The sequence below is a fragment of the Chinchilla lanigera genome, unplaced genomic scaffold (assembly GCF_000276665.1).
Source record: "Chinchilla lanigera isolate Chin_1 unplaced genomic scaffold, ChiLan1.0 scaffold00081, whole genome shotgun sequence".
Lineage (NCBI taxonomy): Eukaryota > Metazoa > Chordata > Mammalia > Rodentia > Chinchillidae > Chinchilla > Chinchilla lanigera.
In genome coordinates this window covers 7,008,903-7,031,488 of record NW_004955482.1, presented here as the reverse complement: position 1 = coordinate 7,031,488, position 22,586 = coordinate 7,008,903, and the positions used below count along the sequence as shown (strand labels likewise).

General features: G+C 57.8%; 1 protein-coding gene across 6 annotated transcripts in view; it reads right to left on the bottom strand.

Moving 5' to 3' along the window:
- Window positions 1-1,865: 1,865 nt before the first annotated feature.
- Window positions 1,866-22,586, bottom strand: part of Camkk2 (calcium/calmodulin-dependent protein kinase kinase 2, beta) — a 29,614-nt gene continuing 8,893 nt past the window's right edge. For 2 of the 6 annotated variants that reach the window (XM_005403133.2, XM_005403136.1), the window contains exons 6-17: window positions 22,062-22,195; window positions 20,807-20,843; window positions 18,574-18,595; window positions 18,391-18,479; window positions 17,311-17,510; window positions 16,685-16,738; window positions 13,395-13,468; window positions 13,218-13,305; window positions 12,103-12,231; window positions 7,406-7,506; window positions 7,040-7,082; window positions 1,866-4,714 (exon numbers count right to left, since the gene is read on the bottom strand). In XM_005403133.2, coding sequence (XP_005403190.1) covers window positions 4,541-4,714; window positions 7,040-7,082; window positions 7,406-7,506; window positions 12,103-12,231; window positions 13,218-13,305; window positions 13,395-13,468; window positions 16,685-16,738; window positions 17,311-17,510; window positions 18,391-18,479; window positions 18,574-18,595; window positions 20,807-20,843; window positions 22,062-22,195 — 1,145 coding nt within the window. In that variant the 3' untranslated portion in view covers window positions 1,866-4,540. The remainder of the gene's footprint in view (window positions 4,715-7,039; window positions 7,083-7,405; window positions 7,507-12,102; window positions 12,232-13,217; window positions 13,306-13,394; window positions 13,469-16,684; window positions 16,739-17,310; window positions 17,511-18,390; window positions 18,480-18,573; window positions 18,596-20,806; window positions 20,844-22,061; window positions 22,196-22,586) is intronic. The other 4 variants (XM_013503675.1, XM_013503677.1, XM_013503676.1 and 1 more) reach the window with 4 other exon arrangements.

Sequence of the window (22,586 nt, the reverse complement as noted above, 5' to 3'; positions counted from 1 at the left end):
AGCTGGGCATGGTGGCGCACGCCTGTAATCCCAGCACTCGGGAGGCTGTGGCAGGAGGGTCACTGTGAGTTCGAAGCCAGCCTGGGCTACAAAGTGAGCTCAAGGCCTGCCTGAACTACACGAGACCCTGTCTCAAAAAAAAAAAAAAAGGTCTAGAAACCGTCTGCGTCTGAATCTTTGGCTTTTTTTCTGTTTTCATCCCTTAAAAACCTGAACAGTTGGACCTTCATTAGGTTGTCCCTTTGGAGGACGTGATTTTTCCTCTAGTGGATCTTGCCTGCGCTGGCGCTCTTAGGTAGAATGACAGCGTTGCTCAGGTGACACGTTTTAGCGGCTTAGCCGCTCTCCGGAAGCCTGCATCCAAGGCAGGACCCTGCGCTTGTCTTGGCACAGGCGTGAGGCGCAGCTCGGACGGCTCGCACGGCTGTGAGACCCCGGGCAGGCGCGGCGGCCCGGCCCGCGCGCACTGACCGCTCCCGCTGCCGCGGGGACGCCCGCCCGGGCTCTTGCTTGGCGGGTGCGGTTTACAGGATGCTCTCGGCACAGCTCTGCTTCACGGAGGGCGCGGATGCGGATGCGGTCTGGCTGCACCCCCCAAACGCACTGCTGGGGACAAGCGGGAGCGGGGCGGGAGCTCCGGGCGGCACCCGTGAGGTGGCCAGGCCCGCGCGGGCTGGGAACGGGGTGGGGCTGCGGCCCACGGGCTCCGCGGGAAGCGCCGGCTCCACCCCTCGCTGGGCGCGGAGGACGGGGGGAGTTTGCGCCCGGCCCCGCCCACCCGGAAGCAAAGCCAGCTCCCGGATGTGCCCAGCCTCGGAAGCCGGCGGGGAGTGGCCGCTCTCTGCAGGTCACGCCTCCCGGAGCCGCTCCGGAGCCGCTCCGCACAGCGGCGCAGCCTGAGGCCAAGGGTTTGCTCGCGCAGGCTGGGGGCTGTGCTGGGGCAGGAGGCCTTAGGCCCCCTTTTCCAGAATGCAGTATGAAGGTCAGCTGGGTGAGGCCAGGTGCCTGGCACTGCTAACCGCACTCACGATGTCACCTTGCATCGGGCGGCGCCCTCTTGCGTCCTGGCCGCCTCTAAGGCCCTAAAGGGGGAAGCTGTCAGCCTCGGCACGGTGGATGTGGCCGGCTGCATCCAGCCGCCCCGAACCAGGCAAGGTGCTGCACGCCTGTAATCTCAGCACTTTCAAGGCTGAGGCAAGAGAATCACTGGGTTCGAGGCTGACCTGGGCTACCTAGTGAATGTAAGGCCAGCCTGAATTACACAGAGCCAGACAGGGTGGTGCACACATGTAAGCCCAGCACCCCGGAGGCTGAGGCAGGAGGATCACTGGAGAGTTCAAGGCCAGCCAGGGCTACAAAAAAAGAAAGGAATGGGAAAGGAAAGGAAGAAAATAAACCAAGTTCAAATGCATCGAGCCCTGGGGTGCTGCCTTAGAGCAGCACCCAGATGGGTGAGGCAGGGCCAGGACACTCCAGTCTGGGTGCTTTGCTAACAAAGCCAAGCCCCTAGGGAGCTGACTTCTGTGCTGGGGAGGATTGACACTGTCCTGGGGTGGAGGTCACACAGCCAGCCTGGCCCACAGGCGGGCTTACCTCACCTGCTGCCAGAGCAGCGCTTCCGAGCGTCACAGGCACCCGGAGTGGGTCCACACGGGGCCTGGCACGCGCATTCTGCCCGGTGTGGGTGATACTGCTCGTCTCTGGGTCACACCGAGCAGTGGCACACCAAGACAGGCCCTAATCAGGACCGCTAACTGCACTGGCCTCACCTGGGGCACCTGACCTGCTCTCCACCAAGGACAGAAAACAGAAAACAGACGCAAGGACCCAGGAATGCGATAAACACCAGAACAACTCCCAGCAGCCCAGGCTTGCACCATTTTGCTGTGTGTTTATTTCAAGTTTACAGAGAAGCTTAATCACCTGTGGAAAAACATCAAAGGCTTATCTTTCTCGTAAGTTCACGTACTCGTAAGTGATAAATACACAGTATTTAACTCTATACACCTGGTAAAGGGAAATGCATAGTAGAAGGATCAGGGATAGAACAGAGGCATCATGGGGCATCGGACTGATCACATAAGAGAAAAGGCAAAAGTCCCACGAATCTGGAGAAAGGACGGGAGCCAACGACCTGGAGACCATCCATAGCACCTTGGGAGCAGGCGGACATCCCGGCTCGGCCAGCGGCGGCCTGGGCGCCTCCGACGGGGGAGAGCCGTGGGCCGGGCCCATCCGCCTGCACAGCCTTCTCCTCGCCTGGAGAGGCCGGGCCTCAGGCAGGCGGCTTCTGCAGCCCAGATGCCAACCAGGCGCTCGGTAAGGTTTGAGAGGGCTGGCGACCTGTGGATGGACGGGCGGGTAGAAAGGGCAGAGGGGAAAGTGGAAGATTTGTGCTTCCCTCGGGCCGCAGGCACCGGCTGCAGCCCCTCCCACCATGCTGGCCCCACGGCAGAGCCAGCCCGGAAGGAGGTGTGGGCGCCCTCTCTGCCCAGCCAGAAAAGCTGTCAACAGCTTTGCCCTTCCTGGCAGAGTTGGCTTTTTGTGCTCCAGAAGTGCTGGCGCTAATGCTTTAGCGACAGCTGTGCTTACTTAGGCGTTCCATGGGGCCAGGCAGTTCCTTTCCTTAGCTTTCTTTGGTGTTCCTTTGTTTAAAAAAGGAAAAGTTATCCACATGGACCTCCCCTAACCAGCCTGCCCCAACAGCTGGGAGCTCTGCGACTGCTGGCGTCCCCGTGGACATCCAGATGGCAGGGAGAGACGGCACTGCCCACTCGGTCTCGTAAACCCTGCAGTTCTGCAGCACCCTGCACGCGGCCTGCCTGCCTCAGGGGGCCGACTCAGCCAGGCCCAAGTCCACATGCAGGCTGGGGCTGGGCCTAAGGACCGTCGGCCTTCACCACTTCCAGGTGCTTACTGCAAACTCCCGCAGCCCCACCTGCTACCAGAAGGGGTGGAACTACTGGACCACTTCCCCATAAATTTAAATAGGGACAGCAAGAGGAAGCACTGGGCTACAAAGACAAAGCAAGCAGGCAAAGCAACTTTCCCCGGACCCCGGTCTTTGCTCTTCAGAACCAGCACACCCTAATTCTATCTCCTTATGTGACAGCAAGAAAGGTCTGACTAAACTACACTCAAGAGCTGAGGAAAATCTACAGAAGCCAACAACATCCGGGTCCTATGAATGGCTGACCAGGGGGAACAGGCCTCAGACACCTTAGAAGGTCCTCTGAGCCCAGGTACAGACTAGATCCCCCCAGAGCACTGGGAAGCGGAGGTCAGAATCCGCCAGAGCAGTCTCTCATGGGCAGCTCTAAGTCGAAAGGGTCAGTGTTTGCTTTCTGGACTTCTGACTACAGAAGGGACCATCCAGTGCCGCCCCTGGCTCCCCTGTGCCCTGAGGAGTGCTCTGGGTATCAACAGTCACCCCTAACAGGGTGTCCTGATGACACCACATGGTCCCACCAAGTTTATCTGAGCTGAGGACCATCATCACGATCTCAGCCAGAAAAGAGCATTTCCCACGAGGTGCACCGGGAGCTGGGTGGCACTTCCTCGCCTGCACACCGGCCAGTACTTAGGATGCAGAGGAGACCTAAGCAGTCTCTGCAACACACAGGCTGTGAGCAAGCTCAGCTGCGGGGTTCATCGGCTCTGTCTCCACAGCTTGGCGGAAACCTGGGAGCTCTAATAACTTCTGAACTCTCCAGAGTTCAGTCTTGTTAGAGAATTCAAATTATTTTTTTGGTGACTCTTAAGCCATGTAATGTACATGGAAGTGTAGGATTTCACCCTGAAATTTTCCTAACTGAACAGAGATTTACTAGCGCTCCGCCGACGACCTCAGGAACCCACTGTGCGCAGGTGACGTCCTCCAGGGAAACCTCCTCCCGCGACGGCTGCTGAGTGCTTTTCTAGGGTGGAAAATCCCCCTCGAGAAGCAATTAAATGTCAAGCCCTTCCCATTTTCCTGACTACATTCTACCATAAAAAATTTAAAAGTCCTGCTTGCAAATGAAGTTGCATCCAGCTCCTGGCAGCTGCAGGCACAGGCTTGGGCCTCGTGGGCTAGGAAGGGCCGCCAGGGCCGCAGGGCTCGAGCCGCCCTCTCCCTGGCCAGTTGCAGGGCCGCCTTCCGCAGCCACGGCCGCCAGAGCTCTGCCTCCTTCCCTGTGTTCACACCGCACACACACTCGCTCGGTACATCTGACGCGATTCTGAGTTCACGATGAAGGATTTGGGGCATAAAAATGTTTTAAAAAGCAACTGTCCCAGAATGCACATGGATTTGGGTCCGCAGCTCCTCACACCCACCGGTCCGGCCAGCGGGTAAGTCTAGGTCGACATCATGGAGTTAAGTCTTTTTTTTGTCCCCTTTAAGACAACAAAGGAAAAAAGAAAAAGCACAGAACCAGAGATGGCGGCCAAGGCTCTACACGCGTGCTCGGTTTCCGTAGGACATGCTGCCATGGAAACGCGGTGCAGCAGCCCGAGCCGCGGGCCACACGGCCACATGCGAGGTCGGACGTCCAGGCGGCTACTCCGGCTCCATGGCCTCCTCGGGCTGCAGCCGACGCATGCGGGTGGGGGCACCGGCGGCCGCAGCCCCCCAGCTCTCCACACAGGGCCCACCTCTCACAACAGCACCTCCTCTTCCTCCCCCACGGGGGCCGGGTCGGGACCCCGCAGGCTGTCTTCGCTGCTTTGCTTCCTGCTCAGTGAACAGAAAACGGGCATTAAGACTTGGGGAAAGGACGCCAGGCCCCCAGCTGTCTCCCGCTGCAGGCACCTGCGCCTGGGCATGCCAACGGCGCCACCCGATGTGCCCACCTTCCCCGGTGCTCTCAGACGCTCTCTCCCTTTTGTTCATGCCCTCTGTCCACAGGAACCGTGAGGCGCCAGCCATGGGTGCAACCCCGAAACTACCGCGCCATCGCAGGAAGGGGCAACCTGGAGTCTGGCTCTCCGCCCCTGTAGGCTGTGAGCCCTTGCGGGGCAGGAGGGTGACACCTGCCATCAGTGTCCCTGGTGAGCCCTGGGGGTGGCAGTGGCAGGGCCTTCCCAGTTTACCATCAGGAAGTGCGCTGGGAGGGCAAGAAGCGGGAGGATGAGTCCCTGTGGCCCTGAGGGGTCTCTCCGGTCACGGCTTGGTGACAACTGTAGAAGGGGGATCAGGAGGTGGGCAGGGGACTCTGGCAGTCTGTCCTAGCAGGAGAGTGGCCAGGCCTGTCCCTCGGGCTGCCGTCCACCATTCCTAACCACAGCCTGAGTGTCCGAGTCCCTACATAGGGGCAGGGGAATCGCAGTGTCTGCAGCCCCAGGAAGAAGCCCTCTGTCTGCAAGCCACAGTCACCGGCTGCTGGTTCTGATGACCAGCGCAGGTACAGGCCTCGAGGAGGAGAGCGCTGTGCACACGCCACGTCAGGGGTGGCCTCACCACAGACAGCAGCCTTGGGCTGAGCGCCCCAGGCCCGGCCAAGCTCCCTGGGCTCCTGGACCAGGCATCCCCGCTGGGCCACAGGCAGGGAACCCCACTGTTGCTGTGTCCACAGGCCTGGTGATTTTCACCTCATTGAAATAAGAGGCACACAACAGACCTGAGCCAGCTGGAGGCGGCCCCAGTTCCAGCAGCCCCTGCCGGGAGTGAAAAAGTGCACGCGCACGCACGCACGGGCCAGGGGAAGGAAAGCCCGCCGCTCTCCCTCGCTCTGTGCCTCAGGCAGCCTCAAACCTGGTCATCAAACTGAGACGGGGCAGGGCGGGGGAGACTGGGCAGCTTTTGGAGGCAGCTGGAGCCTGGGCCCAATTGCTATTGCTGGTGGCTTCCTGCCTTGCTCCAGAGAGCAGGGCTTCTCTCAAAAGCATGAGCAGTTCTCAGACAAGGGCTCCCCAATGACCAGATCAGCCTCTGGTCCCTAGGGGACAGGTGGCCAGTGAATTTCCTCTCCTAAGCCAACTCCTGCGGAATACAAACGTTCAGCGCGCTCTGCCTTTGTGACAGCCGGGAGCGGAAGGGTGTCCGTCAGTGGGTAAATGGACACACAAGGGGTGGCTGCCTGCGCAACAGTATTACTCAAAGAGGGAACGAAGCGCTGCTCCACGCGGCAGCGGGCTGCGGGTGAACCTTGAAAACACGACGCTTGGTGAAAGAAGCCAGGGACACAAGGCCACGGGCTCTGTGGCTCCTTTTACAGCCAACGTCCAGAATGGGAAGACCCATGGAAAACTGAAAGCAGGAGAGCGGCTGCTGGGGAATGAGGGGGCGGGGACAGCTCAGAGACGCGGGGTTTTCTCGGGGGCTGATGCCTCTGTTCTAAAACTGAGTGTGGCGCCGGCTGCGTAACTGCCACAGGAAAAGCCACCGACTGCACACTAAGTGGCACGCTGTGCGGTGCGCGCACCCCCCTCAATACGGTCAGCGGGGTGCTGGGGAGGAGCCCGGGGCCTCACGCATGCTGCGCAAGTGCTCTACCACGGGGCTGTACCACCAGCTCTGCGTACGGCTTTTAACATTTTTGTTATTTATCTTGGTTTTTTAAGACAAGATCTTAGCTGACCTTGAACTCAGTGATCCTCCTGCCTCAACCTCCCCAGTGGTGGGATTACAGGCGAGAGCCACCAGCCCAGCTAATAAATCTGTTTTTAACAATGGAAACGACTGCCTGGAGCCCCCAGCGGGAGCGCACTTTCTGCACTTTCTAAGTCTGAACCAAGGTGGACGCTGGGCAGCCCTAGGGAAGAGGTGCCGAGGACAGGCAGCTCCGCGGCCCGCAACCGAGCTCCCGCGCCGCCTCCGCTCACTGAGGGCGCGGCGCCAGGGGTCTGAAGCCCTGGGTGAGTTCACAGGCATTCCGGGTGGAGCGCCATGCACCGCAGCCCCGGCCCACATGCATGGCCGCCCGGGCAAGCCCCGGCCGGCGCCCCTGGTCTCAGCCCCACGCTGGAGGCAGCTGGGGGGCGCCGGGTAGAGCCGCCCCGTGCTCTGCAGCGCCCGCCCCCAGCCTTGGCAGAGGCAGGCACAGGCAGCAGGCGTTACCTTGGGCTCGGACAGGGGCTCCCACTCCCTGGGTGGTTTTTTGCTGGAATTGCCAGAGGGAGGGAAAAGGTAAGTGAGAAAGGACCCTTGGGATCCGTGGGGCGCCCACCCCTCCCGAGGCCAGCAGACCCCGACTCCTGCTTCAGAGCCCCTGCCGGAGGCCCCACTACCAACATAGCACCTCACAAGGCCTCAAAGTCCCTGCGGCATCCCGGCTTCTGGGACCCGGAGGAAAGCCGGCCTGAGCACGGCAAAAGTGGAGTGCGGACCACCTGCCCCCACGAGGTGTGGGGGCGCCCAGGCCCCAGGACTACCGATTTCCCACGTGCCACGTGTGGGGTACCAGAGGGCACAGGGGACACTCACAGGAGCAGGTTCCCTGGGGCCGACAGCGAGCGCTCCTCCCGCCGGCTGCCCTCAAACGGGTTCCCGAAGGAGCGCTTCCGAATCATGGTCTTCACCAGGATCTGTGGGGACAGAGGCAGCAGCAGCTGACTGCTGGGCCACATGGGCACCGCGTCGTCCTCATCCCAGCCCACCCGCCAGCTCCCAGGGCGCAGGGCATCCGCTTCTGACCCGAGACCCCCGGCCAGAGCCATCCCGGGGTCTGCCTGTCCCCCTGCTCGCAGGTGCCCGGCTCAAGGGCCGACTCTGACATTCAAGGCCTCACATAACTGAGGCCAAGCCGACACAAGCCCCTGGGCCCCGGGCCCCAGGACAGCCATCCTGCACGTCCCTGGTCACACCTGTCCTGCGTGGGCCGTTCCTAGATGGACCCTCCCAGCCCGGCCACCTGCCTGTTTTCCAGGCCGGGCCCCTCTGAGCAAGCGGCCTGAGACCCTCCACCCGAGGAGCAGACCTCTGCTTCCCCGTGCTTCTCAGGGTGGGAGGCTGCGTTTGAAAACCGCGATGAAACTCGCACCCCATAAATCCACCCCCTTGGGCTACAGCCACCCCTCAGCGGAGCAGAGATCACGTTCCACAGCCCTCGGTGGCTAGCAAAACTTGAGTCAAAGCAGCTCGGCGTTCCCCGTCACCTCCTGTGGCCGTCAGATCCCCCAGGACTGCACGGCCGCTGCAACCACTACGCTGTGCTGCTAGGGACTTCGGCGGGAAGGAGTCTACGCATACTCTACGGAGGTGCAGTTTTCTTTCCACGTTTTTTCCATCTGCAGCTGGTTGAGTGCACAGAGGTGGAACTCACCCCCATGGACAGCCAATCGTGCACGATTCGATCCATGACCTGACCTCAGAACATTGTACATTACCCCAGAGACCTCACACCTGTGGGCAGGCTCTTCCCTCTCCCTGGAAACAGTGATCTTTCTGCCTGTAGAGTCTTACCTAATCTGGACATTTTCTACCAATGGAACCCTACAATAGGTGGCCTCCGTGCCTGGCTTCTTTCAATTCCCATGTTTCCAGGACCCACTCATGGGGTAGTACGTGCCAGTACTCCTCTGATGTTCAGGGCCCAGTACTATTCCTCTGTGTGGCTGGACCACGCTGTGCCTAGCCATCATCTGCAGGCAGAGGTTTGTTTGCTTACAGTTTCAGGGAGCCGTGAATACTGCTGCTGTGAACACTCGTATTTCTGCGGCACAGTTTCTACTCAAAATGACTCCATTTCTCTGGGGTGTACAGCAGTAGAATTTCTGGACCTTATGATAACTCTAACGTTGCGAGGAACCACCTCAGTTTCCTGAGACGTTATCCATCTCCCCAGCAGCATAAGGGCAGTGTTATGGCTTAGGTCTAGATATCCTCCAAAGCCTCATGCAGTCACAGGTGGGGCTTTTTCCAGAGGTGCTGGATCTACAGTATGTGACGCTTGGATTGACTCATGGTGCGATGCCAAGATCAAGGGCACTAGGATTAAGGGTGTGAGTGCTACCTGCCCTGAGTACCTTGGGTAAAATATAACAGAAATATAACAGAAAGAGCTGTGTTTGATCCTTGTTGCTTTGCTACCTTCTGCCCACCACAGACCGTTTCTCCTATGTGATTCCACCCTGCCCTGGAGCCAGCTGATTAGGGACTGAAACCTCTACAAACTGTGAGCTACATAACCCTTTCCTCCCTTAACTTTGGGCATCAGGTATTGTGTCTCAGCAACAAGAAAAGTAACTAAAGCAGCAGTTTTGCAGGGGGGCTGCATCTCAGTGGAGGCTGGGAAACACCCCAAAGTGCGGAGCACAGGCAGTGTGAGGGCTGGCACGGGGGGAATGTGAAGCCCAGGGCTGCTAGAAGCTCTCCCAAATCTGAGGCACCAGCACCTGGCCTTCCCCACGGCCGCAGGAACCTTACATGCTCTGCCTCTCCCTCCCTACCTAGCTAGGCTGCAAGCCTGAGGCACTTCCCCCACCCTCAGCCACTGCTCGGCTTCCTGCCTCTGCCTCCTCCCTCCCCTAACCTATCCCTCACGCTTTCTGGAACCGCCTGATCCCCTCACCCACAGGACTCTGGGACTCAGCCTCCTGCCAGCCACGGAGCCCTAGAAAGTTCTGGCGCAGAGGAGAAAACTACCACACCCCTGCATTCTGCGAAGAAGTGTCAGACGAAGTAGGCCTCACTGAGAAGCCAGACTCCGGCCCTCACCGTCTTCAACCAGAGGACGCTGCCTCCTCAAGTGGTTTCCTGGACTGACGGGGCTTCTAATTTTTTTAAGAGTTTACTGCTAAGAAGAGAAACAAATATCTAAAAAGCATCAATCCACCTAAACGCCCACTAACTGAATAGATAAAATGAGTCCTATCCATAAGACAGATAAACAGGGATGGAGTGCTGGATCCAAGCTACGTGATGAGCCTTAAACACACCATGCTAAGGGAAAGAGGTTGGACACAAAGGCCACAGAGTCGTGTGATTCTACTGATACGAAGTGTTCGGAGCAAGCAACCTGGAGAGACAAAGGCAGAGGAAAGAGGAAGGGGAAGTGATCGCTCATGAGTAAGAGGTGGTTTTTAGCTTCTTCCTTTCCTTTTGGTCTTGGAGACAGGGTCTCAGTACGCAGTTCAGGCTGGCCTTGAGCTCACTCTGTAGTCCAGGCTGGTCTTGAACTCACAACTATCCTCCTGCCTCAGCCTCCCGAGTGCTGGGATTACAGGTGTATGCCGCCATGCCTGGCTCCTTTCTTTTTGGGTGGGTGTGTGTGTGTGTGTGTGTGTGTGTGTGTCTATGGTACTGGGGACTCAACCCAGTTATTGCACTGAGTTACAACCTCAGCCCATTTTTTGGGACAGGGTCTTGCTGAGTCACTAAGCTGCCCAAACTTCCAATCCTCCTGCTTCAGCCTCCTGTGTAGCTAGGATTATAGGCATGGGCCACTGCACCCAACAAGAGGTTTCTCTTTTTTTTTTCTTTTAAGAGGTTTCTCTTGAGGTGAGAAAAATGTTTGAGAACCATCAAGGTGATAACTGTGTAAAACCACGAATGCCCTAAATACCACGGAAGTTCACAAAATGGAAGTTCTCGAGATGGCTAGTTCGACGTTGCCTGCGTTCTACCGCCACAAAGACAGGAAGAAAAGCGCCACTTGGAGACGGGAGGCCGTGTCACCAGAGAGGCTCTCACGTGGCAGCCAGCTCTCAGCAGGGCAAACACGCCCATGGCCCCGTGTCACACCAGCCCCTGCTCTGTGCTCCTGGTGGTGGTGTCGCCCTGGAGATGGCCCTGCCCTCCCCACAGACACCTGGTGCGCTCCTCCTCACTGGGGTACCTTTGTCCCAAGGCCAGGAGCACCCCGCAAGCTGGTGCTGGCCCTTGCTCCTCTCTGTACCGAGCCTGGACAGGATGGGCCTCGGCAAGCATTTGCTACCGAGAAACCTACTGAAGCCACAGAGGGGGCCAGACCTCATCGGTCCCGACGGGGACCCCAGCCCAGCACCCGCCCGGCCCTCCCTGTCCCAGCCGCGCTGCACCCCGCAGAAACTTCCCCGCTCCAGTTCGAGATTTAAATCTGTGTCGCACCTCTCTGCTCCGCCTCACCTGTCTCAGCGGTCCTGGCTTTCTGGAAGCTTCCGCTGGCCTAGCCCCCTTGCACTGCAGGACACTGCCTATGCTGTCCCCGCCCTGGTGCGCAGGGCCTTATGCCAGGAAGCCATCCCAACTGCACGCCTGCCCAAGCCACCACTGTGTTCAAGTGTTTCAAAACGACAAATGCCATTCCATTCCCCAAGAAACTGCAGGGGAGGGGACTGAGTCAGTGACGGGAGTGGGTGCAGACCTGACACCCGTGCCGCCCCCCACCTCTGGCACCTGTCACGGTAAGGGTCACCGAGAGGGCCCGTGGGGAGGAAGAGGCTGGATCAGTGCCCGCCCTAGAGCGTTGGTTCCAGAAGAGAGGACAGCGCGCGAAGCAGAAGCGGGCAGCAGAGGAGAAGGAGCAGGCTGGCATCGGGCTCCCCAGGTCCCTTCGGGGCTGCCCGCTGTCTTTGCAGGCTCTCCCGGGTCCAGAGCCCAGCGCCTACCTGCCTGCCCCCGTGGCCAGTGCTGGCCAAACACAGGCCAGGCCTTAAAGGTGGCCATGCGGGGAGACAGCCGCCTGGAGCCCAATCCCAGGCTCCTCCTGCAGCCAGGCGCCGGCTGGGACCAGGACCCAAGTTCAAGGCCCAATGGGTGTCTCAGTGGCTCCTGAGGCAAATCTCACCCTCAGGCGCTGGGAAAACCTGCCTTGTGCCTGGTGGGAGCCCCCGCCCGGCCCTGCTCACTGCCCCTGCAGCAGACGTGACCAAGTGCCTCTGCCTGGGGACCTCCGCTCAGCCATCCGCCTCCTGCCTGGTCTTCCTCCTCCTGGCTGCTCCTCCTGGCCCTGCTCTGGAAGCGGGGGCCCCAGGAGGGCCAGCACGGCCTCAAAGGGGACGGCCCCTCTCCAGGGTCACATGGCAGCCACAGGGCCGCCAGGCCTGAGCGGTGACCGAGGCCCGGGGCCAGGGCCGGCGGCTGGGGACGGGGCAGCCCCGGCCGTCCCCTGACTCTCAGCCCCTGTGCTCCCCGGTGTCTATCCTCACTGGGCCCAGCTCGGGGCCTCTCTGTCCCTACTCTCAGGTGCCATCCCGCCTTACCACGGTCGCCAGGCTGGGGATGTGTTTGACCGAATTCTCGACCTCCTCTTCGGTCACCTCGACCAGTGTGCAGTTCTCGTCCTCTGATGGCAACGGCTCGGCCCCATGCCTCGTGACCCAGGGGTGCAGCTTCAATGAACGACAGGAGGGGTGAGGGGCGGGCGCAGCCGGCTCCCAGGGGCATGCAGAAGGGCGCCGGGCCAGGGGCCGGGCATGCAGAAGGCTGGTGGCCAGGCAGAGGCAGGGCATGGTGGAGGGAGGCGCAGAGCAGCCAGAGACAGCACAGGAGGAGGAGCAAAGCGGCTGAGGGTGCACGGGCCCAGCTCTCCACCAGCCCAGGTCTTGGCAGAAGTGACCGGAATTTGGCATCAGCCTTGCGGGCTGCCAGGGGCACCTATCACCCCTCCGTGACTCTCCCTGACATCCAGAAGGCTCAGCTCGGAGCAGGTAACATTTTCCCCACGGCAGACGGGACACAGTGAGACCAGCAGGAAGGACACCACCAGGAGAGGACCCAGGCTAGCACCTACCCACCCTTCCCTGGCTCTAAGTCCCTATCTGTGGGAGGGACTCCCACAGGCCTCCTTCCAGGCCTGGGAGGACCCTGAGCACCTCTCGAGGTTCCTCAAGGAGCCACGCCTGTGCGTGTGGCACTGGGGACAGGGGTCTCTCCAAAGAGTGCCTCCTGTAAGAGGGCGGCACCCAGCAGGCTGGGGAGGCTGAGGCGCTCTGCTTCCTCCCACGCTCTTGCGGTTTCCTCAGGGGCCCACGGCTCTGACAAGGGTCAAGGGAAGGACCCGGCTGCTGAGCACACAGAGGCCCAGCCCGACTGGTCCGCAGAGTAGACACTGCCAGCCTGAGGCAACCAGAGCGCGTGAGGGCTGCAAGTGACTGCTCCTAGAGCCCACTCCGCCTGCCAGAAGATGCAACCCCAAAGCCTCCTCCCCAGCCCTGGCCAGCCCCAGCAGTCCAGAGGCCCCAGGACGTGGAGGGCAGCAGTGTGTGCTGTGGACCAGGGCGGGGCTTGGCTGAGGCAGGGCTGAACCAAACAATGCCAAGCACGGGACGCAGGCAAACCTTGGGCTCAGTCTCTGCGGCCAGGAAGCCCCACGTACCTTGATTTCTGGCACCACAATCCTCGACTCGGGGTTCTTGTCCAACATACGGGTGATCAGGTCTTTCAAGTCCTCAGCTATGTCAGGCCTGCGGGTGGGAGACACGGCATGAGAGGGAGACAGGACGTAGCGCCTCGAGGCCAGCGGGGAGGCGGCAGCGCGGGCGGCAGCACTCACTGGTCTGGGAACTCCAGGGCCTGGCTCTTGATCTTACTGTGCAGGCTCATGATGCGCTCGTCCATGAAGGGGCACTGGGAAGACAGAAGAGCAGCAGCCACTGGCTGCCACATCACAGGCCCCTGCGCGGCTCCCCTCCACATGGGCTACAGGAGAGGCGCTGACAACCCCAGGCCCATCTGGGCGGGAGCCGGTGCCATCCCTCAAGGTTCCAGAAAGACCTGGAAGGTTCTAGAAGGGCTGGAACCCTTCCCAAGACGACACTGTACACTGCTATTTACAGAAAAGCAAACACCTTCCTCCACCCATCAGCCAGGGACCAATACAAACACGAAGGCCACCGCCCAAGGCCTTGCAGTAGGGCAGTGATGCCAGGGGCTCAATCTGGGGCTTTCTGTGACTCACATGTCACCCGGGCCTCTCCCCGAGAACAATCCTCCCACCGAAGTGTGCAAGGCTTCTCTCTGGCACGCAGCTGTGTGACCAAAACTCCCTCAGGGAAGGCTTTGCAGAGCCACATGGGAGTCCCATCCCTGCTCCAGTCACTGCCCAGCGCGGCGATGGCTGTGGCACCCGTGTGGACGGGGTCTCCCCGAAACTGCTTGTCCCTGACACTGTGTCTATCTGCTAATTGTTCAACTCCTCCGGGGGAATATCCACTCCAGGAGGGCAGGAATCTGTTTCTGCTTCCTCTCTGTGCATTCCCCAGGGTCTAGAAATATTCCTAACACAGAGGGGTCATAACTGTCGCTGAATTCATGACAGCACGAATTATCTCTGCGCACCCTCTCGAAGCCTTAAGAACAGCAAGCAAAGGGCTCAGCGGCCGGGATGTGGCTCGGTGGTAGAGCGCATCTTAGCATGTGCAAGGCCCCGGGTTCTGCCTCTAGCACCCAAAAAGAAAAAACTACCAGTGTTTTCCTCATCGTGCTGAAGAGAAGAAATCAGTTGAGAGGGGCCATGTGTCCTGGGAAGGACATGCAGGATCTGCACCTCACGGGGGCGAACTCTGGAGCCTGCGCTTTGCACTACACCTCCTGGTGACAAAGTGACTTGACACACGCACACGGCCACCAGCCTCACAGGACTCAGGCTGTGTTGCTGGAGAGAAGGAACACAGACGGGGGGAGCGCGCGCGGGGCGGAGAGGGCTGGCAAAGGGGGCAGAAAGCCATCTGGCACGCTCCCGTCCAAGGACAATGACCAGCAGGGTTTTGAGTTTGGGCGGCAAAAGGGTAACCACCACCAGCTCGGGCTCAGCAGAGAAGCAACTCCTTTTCTTTTTGCACCAGGAATCGCACCCATGCCACTGAGCGATATCCCTGGCCCACAGAAAACAACTCTTAACGGCTACACATCTCATGGCAGGCAAATTTAACGCCCCCCCCCAAAAAAAGGACCACAGATTCATACTGAATCCTAGCTAATGCCTGCTACACTGTGAAGCTGTTGGAAGAGCAATGATGTTGGCAACTTACTCTGTAATATATCAAAAAATAAAAATGGCAAGGAGATGGAGACCCCCAAAATAAAGGGGGGTACTGTGAAACATTTGGTAGAATCCTGCTGGCAGGGTGTTATGGTTTGTGTCTGGATGTCCCCCAAAGCCTCATGCAGTCATGGGGTGGGCTTCTAGATTTTTGATTGGTCCATATGTTGGGATTATGGGTGTGAGTGCTGCCACGTCCTGGGGCGGACAGTTTGTATACGACGTAAGGAAGGGAAAGAGGCCGCTTGCCGCTCCCCCTCCCTTGTGCTCCTTGCTTTTGCTGTCTTCCTCTGCCATGCACTCTTGCCCTCTGCCTTGTGCCACTCTGCCTCTGAGCCAGCCGAGTATGGACTGAAACCCCCACAAACTGTGAGCTAAATAAACCTTTCCTCCCTTAATTTTGGGCATTGGGTATTTTGTCTCAGCAACGAGAGAAAAGTAACCAAGACACGGGGTCATAGATTTTACATACAAGTCCTTCAACTCTGTTGTATGATTGAAAAATATTCTCAACCTCAAATGTTGAGGGGAGCAGTTATAAACTCTTTTCTGGGGGCGGGGGGGCGAAAGGGAATGAAGATTGCACCTTGCACCCTTACACTAAATGATATCCCCGGCCCCTCTTAAATTTTTTTATTTTGAAGCCGGGCATGTTGGTGAACACCTGTAACCCCAGTACTTAGAAGGCTGAGGCAGGAGAAACTTATAAAAAGGGAAAAAATCACCCAACGTGGCTATTGCCACTGTAGCTAATTTGAGACACAATACTGAAGGAATGAATATTTGAGGGGAAAAAAAGGGGGAAAATCCACACTCTTGTTGCTTGCAGAATCAAAGTGAACATCACAGTTAAAAAGAGAAGGCCCTAGCCAGGCACAATAGCAAATGCCTACAATTCCATACACATAGGTGGATCACAAGTTTGACGCCAGCCTGGGCAATTTAGCAAGAGCTTTTCCCCCAAATAAAAGCATTAAAGGACTAGGGATGTAGCTCAGTGATCCCTGGGCTCAATCCCTAGGATTGTAAGAGAGAGACAGACAGACCCAAAAACAACAACATTGAAACAATCACAGCAAAATAACCACAACAAAATAACAGAACAGCACTCCATAAATCAGTAACACCAAATGGACTTTAATTCCCAGTCCAATTCTGTCCCTAACAGCATCTAGGCACACTTGAAAAGAATATCAGGTTCCGTTATTGATTAGTGATGTCTGCCTTGGCTCAGCAGGAAAGTGCAGCTATGGATTAGTGATGTCCAGCTCAGGCTCACAAGTGGAGAGAGGGGGCACATCTATTGCCCTTGCCTCAGCGTACTGTCTACAAACTCCAGATTCTCTGCCAATATTTCTGTTCCATCAGAGCTTTTTAAACTTTTTTTTTTTTTTTTTTTTGGTCTTTTAGAGATAGGGTCTCGCTATGCAGTTCAGGCTGGCCTTGTGCTCACTCTGTAGCCCAGGCTGGTCTGGAACTCCCAACAATCCTTAAAAACTTTTTTTTTTTTTGAGACAGGCACTGACTATCTAGTTTAGACTGGCCTTGCATTCACTATGTAACCCAGGCTAGCCTTAAAAACAAAGCAATCTTCCTGCCTCAGCCTCTCAAGTGCTGGGACTACAGGCATGTGCCACCATGGCTGGCCTCATCAGACCTTTTGTCAGATAAAAGTATTATATACAGATATGTACATTCAGGAAGGAAGTATAATACAATATGGAACTTTCAAATGAGTAAGTACTATCTGCCAGCATTAATCCAGGAGGTCACCTAGAAGTCAGGACATCCTACCTTCTTACCTGGCCAAAGACAAAGCAGTACAGCGTCACACCCATTGCCCAGACATCTAAGGCCTGCAGGAGAAAGGGCTTAGTTAGCATGGCAGGCAGGGGCAAGGAAGGTCAACTCCAGCCTTCCTCTGGGACCACTTCTTCATGACTCCCAAGCCATGCAGTTGGGGTGGGGCTGCTCCTGTCCTCCAGCCTCCTTGATGGGCATGTGATCTAGGCCTGGCCAATGAGAACACCATTTTCCTCAGCCAGAGGGATTGGTCATCCCAGGATGGGCACATGACCCATGCTCAGCCAATCACAGCCAGCCCTAGGTTTTTTGCTGTTGCTATTCAGAGAGAGGCTACTTGTGCTTAGTGAAGTTGTCCCTAAACTGACAGAAGGTAGCTTGGAGGTGCTGGTGACTGTCTACCATCTAAGGAAATCAGTTCAGGAAAACAGCTGAAAGCTGGGGGGATGGACAACGGAGAGAATCAGATCCCTGTTTGGGTTCCGGCATCTGGCCACGCCCAAAGCCAAACACACCCACTCCCCAGCTCCTGGACCCAGTGGATTTTCTGTTTCAGCCTGTTTGAGTCGGGTCTTTGCTGCCCTAACACAGGAAGAAGTCGGCTGCTCAACAGGTCCAAACCTACCTTCCCAGAGAAGATCTTGCGGGTCTCTGAGAGTGACTCGGGCGCCATGAAGGCGGGTGTGCCCACTGTGTTGGACAGGAGGGCGTCGCTGCCCTTGAACTCATTGCTGACTCCGAAATCGGCGATCTTGATGTGGCCATCATCTCCCACCAGTAGGTTGGAAGGCTTGATGTCTCGGTGGATGATCTTCTGGTAGTGTACTGGGGGCAGGACAGACACCAGTAGCAGAGACAGACAGGGCAGGAAAGTGCCGTGAGGTTCCCCATGGAGCTGGGCGGCCCAGAGGCAGACAGCACAGCACCCAGACGACTCGTCCCCCACAGCCCCAGCCCCTGCTCCAGCCTCCCCTCCAATACCTGCCAGGCAGCGCTCACTCGGAAGTTTACCCCGTTCCCAAGACAGACTGTCCGAGTACTTTGCCTGTTACGGCTAAGTCACTCGTGACAGCGTGTAGAGTCTCTACTGAGCAGCTGGGGCTGCTGAACACCGCTTCATCTACCAATGGCCAGCACTCATTTTGCCCACTGAACCAACAGAGCTCAGGGCAGGGGGACTGCGCTGTGACCCACAGACAGAATCGGGGCGTGGCCGTCTGACTGGCTGGAAGACAGCGTGGTCCGGAAGCCCCAGCTGTGTTTCGGCGGCAGTGACAATGAAGACGATGGCGTGAGTAATAGAGTCAGCCGCTCGAGCTGTTGAGCACCAGCCCGCCGGGCCCAGCCCCGTGCTAATGCTTCACACTCACCCCTGACCCCACGTCGACCCCACGGGAAAGGCAGGGACAAGAGCGGGGCTTCCCCACAACACCTGCCAGTTAGAACTGCAGTGTATCCTGGCAGATGTCAGCCCTGGTGAGATGCTGTCTCCCTCTTAGAGCAGGGAGCCAAGGCTGGAGGAGGTTAATGGGATCCCCAGTAAGTGGGGGCCCTTGCAGCGCCCGGCTCCCACCGTGCTATGACTCATTTCTCTGGAGCAAGGGCAAGATTTCCCTTTGGCGAGGGCGCCTCCTCCGGCTATTTCCCTGGCTTGCACCCCAGCTCCGACGCTAAGAGCCCCGCTTACGCTAAGAGCCCCGCTTACGGTACTCAATGCCTTTGATCAGATCCTGGAAGTAGAAGCGGGCCTGGTCCTCCGAGAGCGGCTTGAGGGTGGGCACCTCCATGACAGGCCTGCAGAGGGCGCTCCGTGAGCCGCACGCCAGCCCCAGGCCCTGCCCCTCTCCCCCAGAGCCCGCTGCGCCCTCCCCGCCGGCGTCACACTTACCCTTGGTTGACCAGTTCGAACACTGCAGGGAGAAAGGGAAAACTGTTAGACCAGGAAACTGCAAAGCCATCTCCTCCCACCCTGCCCAGCTCTCAGCCAGCTGGAGAAACCAAGCAGGGCGGCAACGACTGAGGCCCATGAACTAGGGAACTCAAGACCCTCTGTGCCAAGTTCCCTTTGGGGGCAAAGGACCCGAGATCGCAGACGCCAGCCCGGCTGAGCCTGTAGGGTTCAGATGGTCAAGGGCCCAGCAGCCAGGGAGAACCGGGCAAAGGAGGAAGGCTCTCAGCCCTCACCTGTGCTGCGGGGCTGCGGTGGGGTCACTGGGCCTAAACGGGGTCCCCAGTCACCCAGCTCCTCGGGCACCGTGTCCCCGAGTTAGGGCACAGCTGCTCCTGCCTCGAGCTGGGGTTAGGGCTCCAGCCTCTCCTGCCTTGGTTATTTACATCTTGGCCTGCAAGCTTCAGGAATCCCTGTACTTCCTCCCACCTGCCAGGTACCCGGGAAGCTTGGGCCAGCTCGGCTACTCTTGGAGTTGAGTGTGGGTGGGAATATTTTTTCTGCCACTGAGCTACATCTCCCCTTTGTTTCTGAGTTGGGGTCTCTTTCAAATGCTGAGCTGCCTAGGTGGGCTAGAACTTGCAATCCCCCGGCCTCAGCCACGGAAAGTGCTGGGATTACAGCATCCCCAACACCAGCTGAGTGTTTTTAGACCCAAGAAACAGAATTGGAGTTTTCTTCCTTGTGGGGTCAGGCGTGTGGTTCAAGCCCCTTCCTGATGTCTGCGGCCTCATCTGTGTGTTGTCAGCCCACCCCACTGTGGCTAGAAAGTGACACATCACCGCAAGGGGCCTCCAGCCAGCCAGGACCAGGGAGTGAGGCACTAGGGCCAGGAGGCTCCCAGCTCCCACAGCTCAGGAAACTCTTCCCTGACTTTAGTCACTCCTAACGGCTCCCGTCTGGCTCCAGGTCAAAGCCAAGTTCTACAGCGGTGTGAAATGCCTCTGCCACCTGGCCCCTTGTCCTGTGAAGTGTGGCCTCAGTGAGACACCCCCACAGAGCCGTGCGCTCTCCCAGCCCCCACCAGGGCACACTCCTCCTCAGACTCCACTCGAGGATACTTGATTTTCCTGGACAGCTGTCACCTGCAGAGCCTGGGTGACGTCCCTGAGGACGGGCAGCTCCCGTCAGAATGCTGAAGATCCAACAAGCAGCCTCCACAGAGACAGCCAGGCCTTGCGGGGCTCAGTGAGAACAACGCTTGGCCACCATGATTTCCATCACACTTTATCAGCCTTCGATCACCTGCTACCGTGTTTACACCCTGGCTACATTACATACCACGGGAACCATGGAAATTATTATTTTCTTTAAATCAATTCAACTTCTAATTTTAGTTTTTGTCGTAGTGGGGATTGAACCTACAGCCCCAGATACTAGGCAAGTGTACCAGTAAGCTTCGTTCCCCCACTCTTTTTTCCTTTTTTTTTTAAATTTCAAGACCAGGTGTTGCTTGAAAAGTTGCCCGGGCTGGCCTTCAGCTTTTGACCCACCTGCCTCAGCCTCCCAAGTAGCCAGAATTACACGTGTGCACCACCACGTCTGGCTTCAATTTCTAATTTTCTAGCCTTGTCCTAGGTAATAACAGACATGAAATTATGAGTTTAGACACTGGTTGTTTTTCATATGCAATGTTAAATACAAAAAAATTTTCTAAAATGTTTTCTTTCCATTACCACCCCAAATTATCTCACGTACTCGGGTTGAGAGCAGGGCCATATTTGAGAAACACTGAGGTAGTATGGTGTCCACATTTTCATAAATCTTCCTCTCATAATTTTATTATAAATTCCTAATACTTATTTACTGTGATGAATTCATCATTTATTTTAATTACTTTTGTAGCGCTGGGGATTAAACCAAGGGTTCTGGGATCAGAGGCGTGCGCCACCACACCCACCGCCTTTCCGTATGCAAACACAACTTCCTCAGAGCAGGGCCTCCTCCTCACTCCCAGGCCTCAGGCCCTAACAGCACTCAGCCTGGAGCAGGTGTAGCACGCAAGGCAACAAGGAGACCCGGATTGTAAATCCCAGCAAGAACTCCCCTCCACTTCCTGTCTCCACCCAGGGCCTTCTGTGGGGCTATCTGGGGGCCGGCTGGACCCGAGAAGGGGAGCTGTGGTTAGTGGGGTGTCCCAGGGTGCGGGGCAGGGCGGACAGGGCTCTCTTACCCATGTACAGATGGTCTTCATTGGGGTCATCCAGTACCTGTCAGCACAGCCGCCCAGAGCAGCCAGGGAGGAGCAGAGGAGAGAGAGAAGGCAGCTGTGAGAGGCGGCGGGGGACTGTGCCCACGGGGCCCGAGGGGGCGGCACCTTCTAGTCCTCTTCGGGTCACAATGGAAGGCATGGGAGGTACCCAGACACCCAGCAGGCTCTGGGCAAGGACGGGGGCAGCCACTGGAACCCCACGCTACCCCCAGACTCCCGTCCGCCACATGCAGGGATGCTCGCCCTGGCGAAGGCCCAGGCCCTTGGCATGCACTCTACAAAGCCCACCCTGTGTCTCCCATCAGGGGACAGCCAGGGCACCTCAACCCTCACGTGCCCCGAGGCAGCCTCCTGGCGCCCTCCCCACCCCACGGGCTTCGGATGCCCAGCACTAGCTCATGGCATGCTGCTTCCAGTCATCACCTCAACCAGAGGCATGGCAAATGGGGGCCTTCAGGGTCCCCAAGTCGCTTCTAAGAAGTCTCCAGGTGAAACTATTTTCATTTTATGTGTTATTTGTTTGATTTTTGGTTTTTTGAGGCAGGGTCTCACTGTGCAGTTCAGGCTGGCCTTGAGCTCACCATGGAGCCCAGGCTGGCCTTGAACGCACAGCGCCCCTCCTGCTGAGGGGTGCTTCTCCCAGATGCTGGGATTCAGCCGTGCACCACCACACCCAGCTTCCCAAATAATTTTTACATTTCTCAGTGTATATTCTAATGCGGTACATATGAATAATCATAACCCACACAAGCAGGAACACTTTGAGTTATTCAATAATTTTTACAAGCACAAAGGGCTCTCAAGATGGAAAGCGGAAGAGCTGCTGACCCAGAGCAGGGGCTGGCAAACTGCAGCGGGACGGCCCAATCCAGCCTTTCACGTTTTTGTAAATAAAGTTTTATTGCGACACAACCTTGTCCATTTGTTTACATAGACTGTGTGGCTGCTTTTACCCCACAACTACCCACAGGTGTGCAGAAAGGGGTGAGGGGCAAGCTCACGGTCCTTGGCCTGTGTCCCCACCTGTGCACGGGGACACATCCATGAAATGAGCAGAGAGTAGTCTGACACAGGGCTGTGATGGCGTGACACAGCAGTGGCCTGGGAGTCTGCGGCCCTAGGCTCCTGGCCCCACGGGAGCTGCCTGGTGGGAGCCGGCCGACCCTGCCAAGGAGTGACAGGCATGTGCACCCAGGGGGCCGATGCCCGGACTCACCTCCACCAGCTTCACCACGTTGGGGTGGTCCAGCTTCTTGAGGATGGCGATCTCCTGGTACACCTGCTCGATGGGGCCCCGGGGCTGGATGCAGCCACCCGGGGCTGGACGCGTGCCCCGGGGCGGGGGGCGACCTGGACAAGACACAGGGAACCCGGGTCAGGGCAGAGACGCCCCTGTAGAGGCAGCGGGGGAGGACAACAAAGGGGAAGGCGCTGGGCAGCGCTGGGGTGGCTGATGGCGCGTCGCCTGGAGCGACTCTCATCCGTCTCCTCCACTGCCAGAAACCAGTGAAGGGGGAGCCCTGCCCCCTCTCAGCCTTCCCTCAGCCCCGTGCCTCCTGTCAGGGGCTGCAGTTCAAGGCGATGGGTAGTTTGGTCAAGGCCAATAATCCCAGCACTCTTGGGAGCTGAGGCAGGAGCACTGCAAGTTCAAGCCCAGCTTTGGGAACTTAGCAAGACCCTGTGTCGAAATAAAACAAAATGTAAGAGAGCACTGGGGATACAGCTTTGTGAGAAGGTTCTG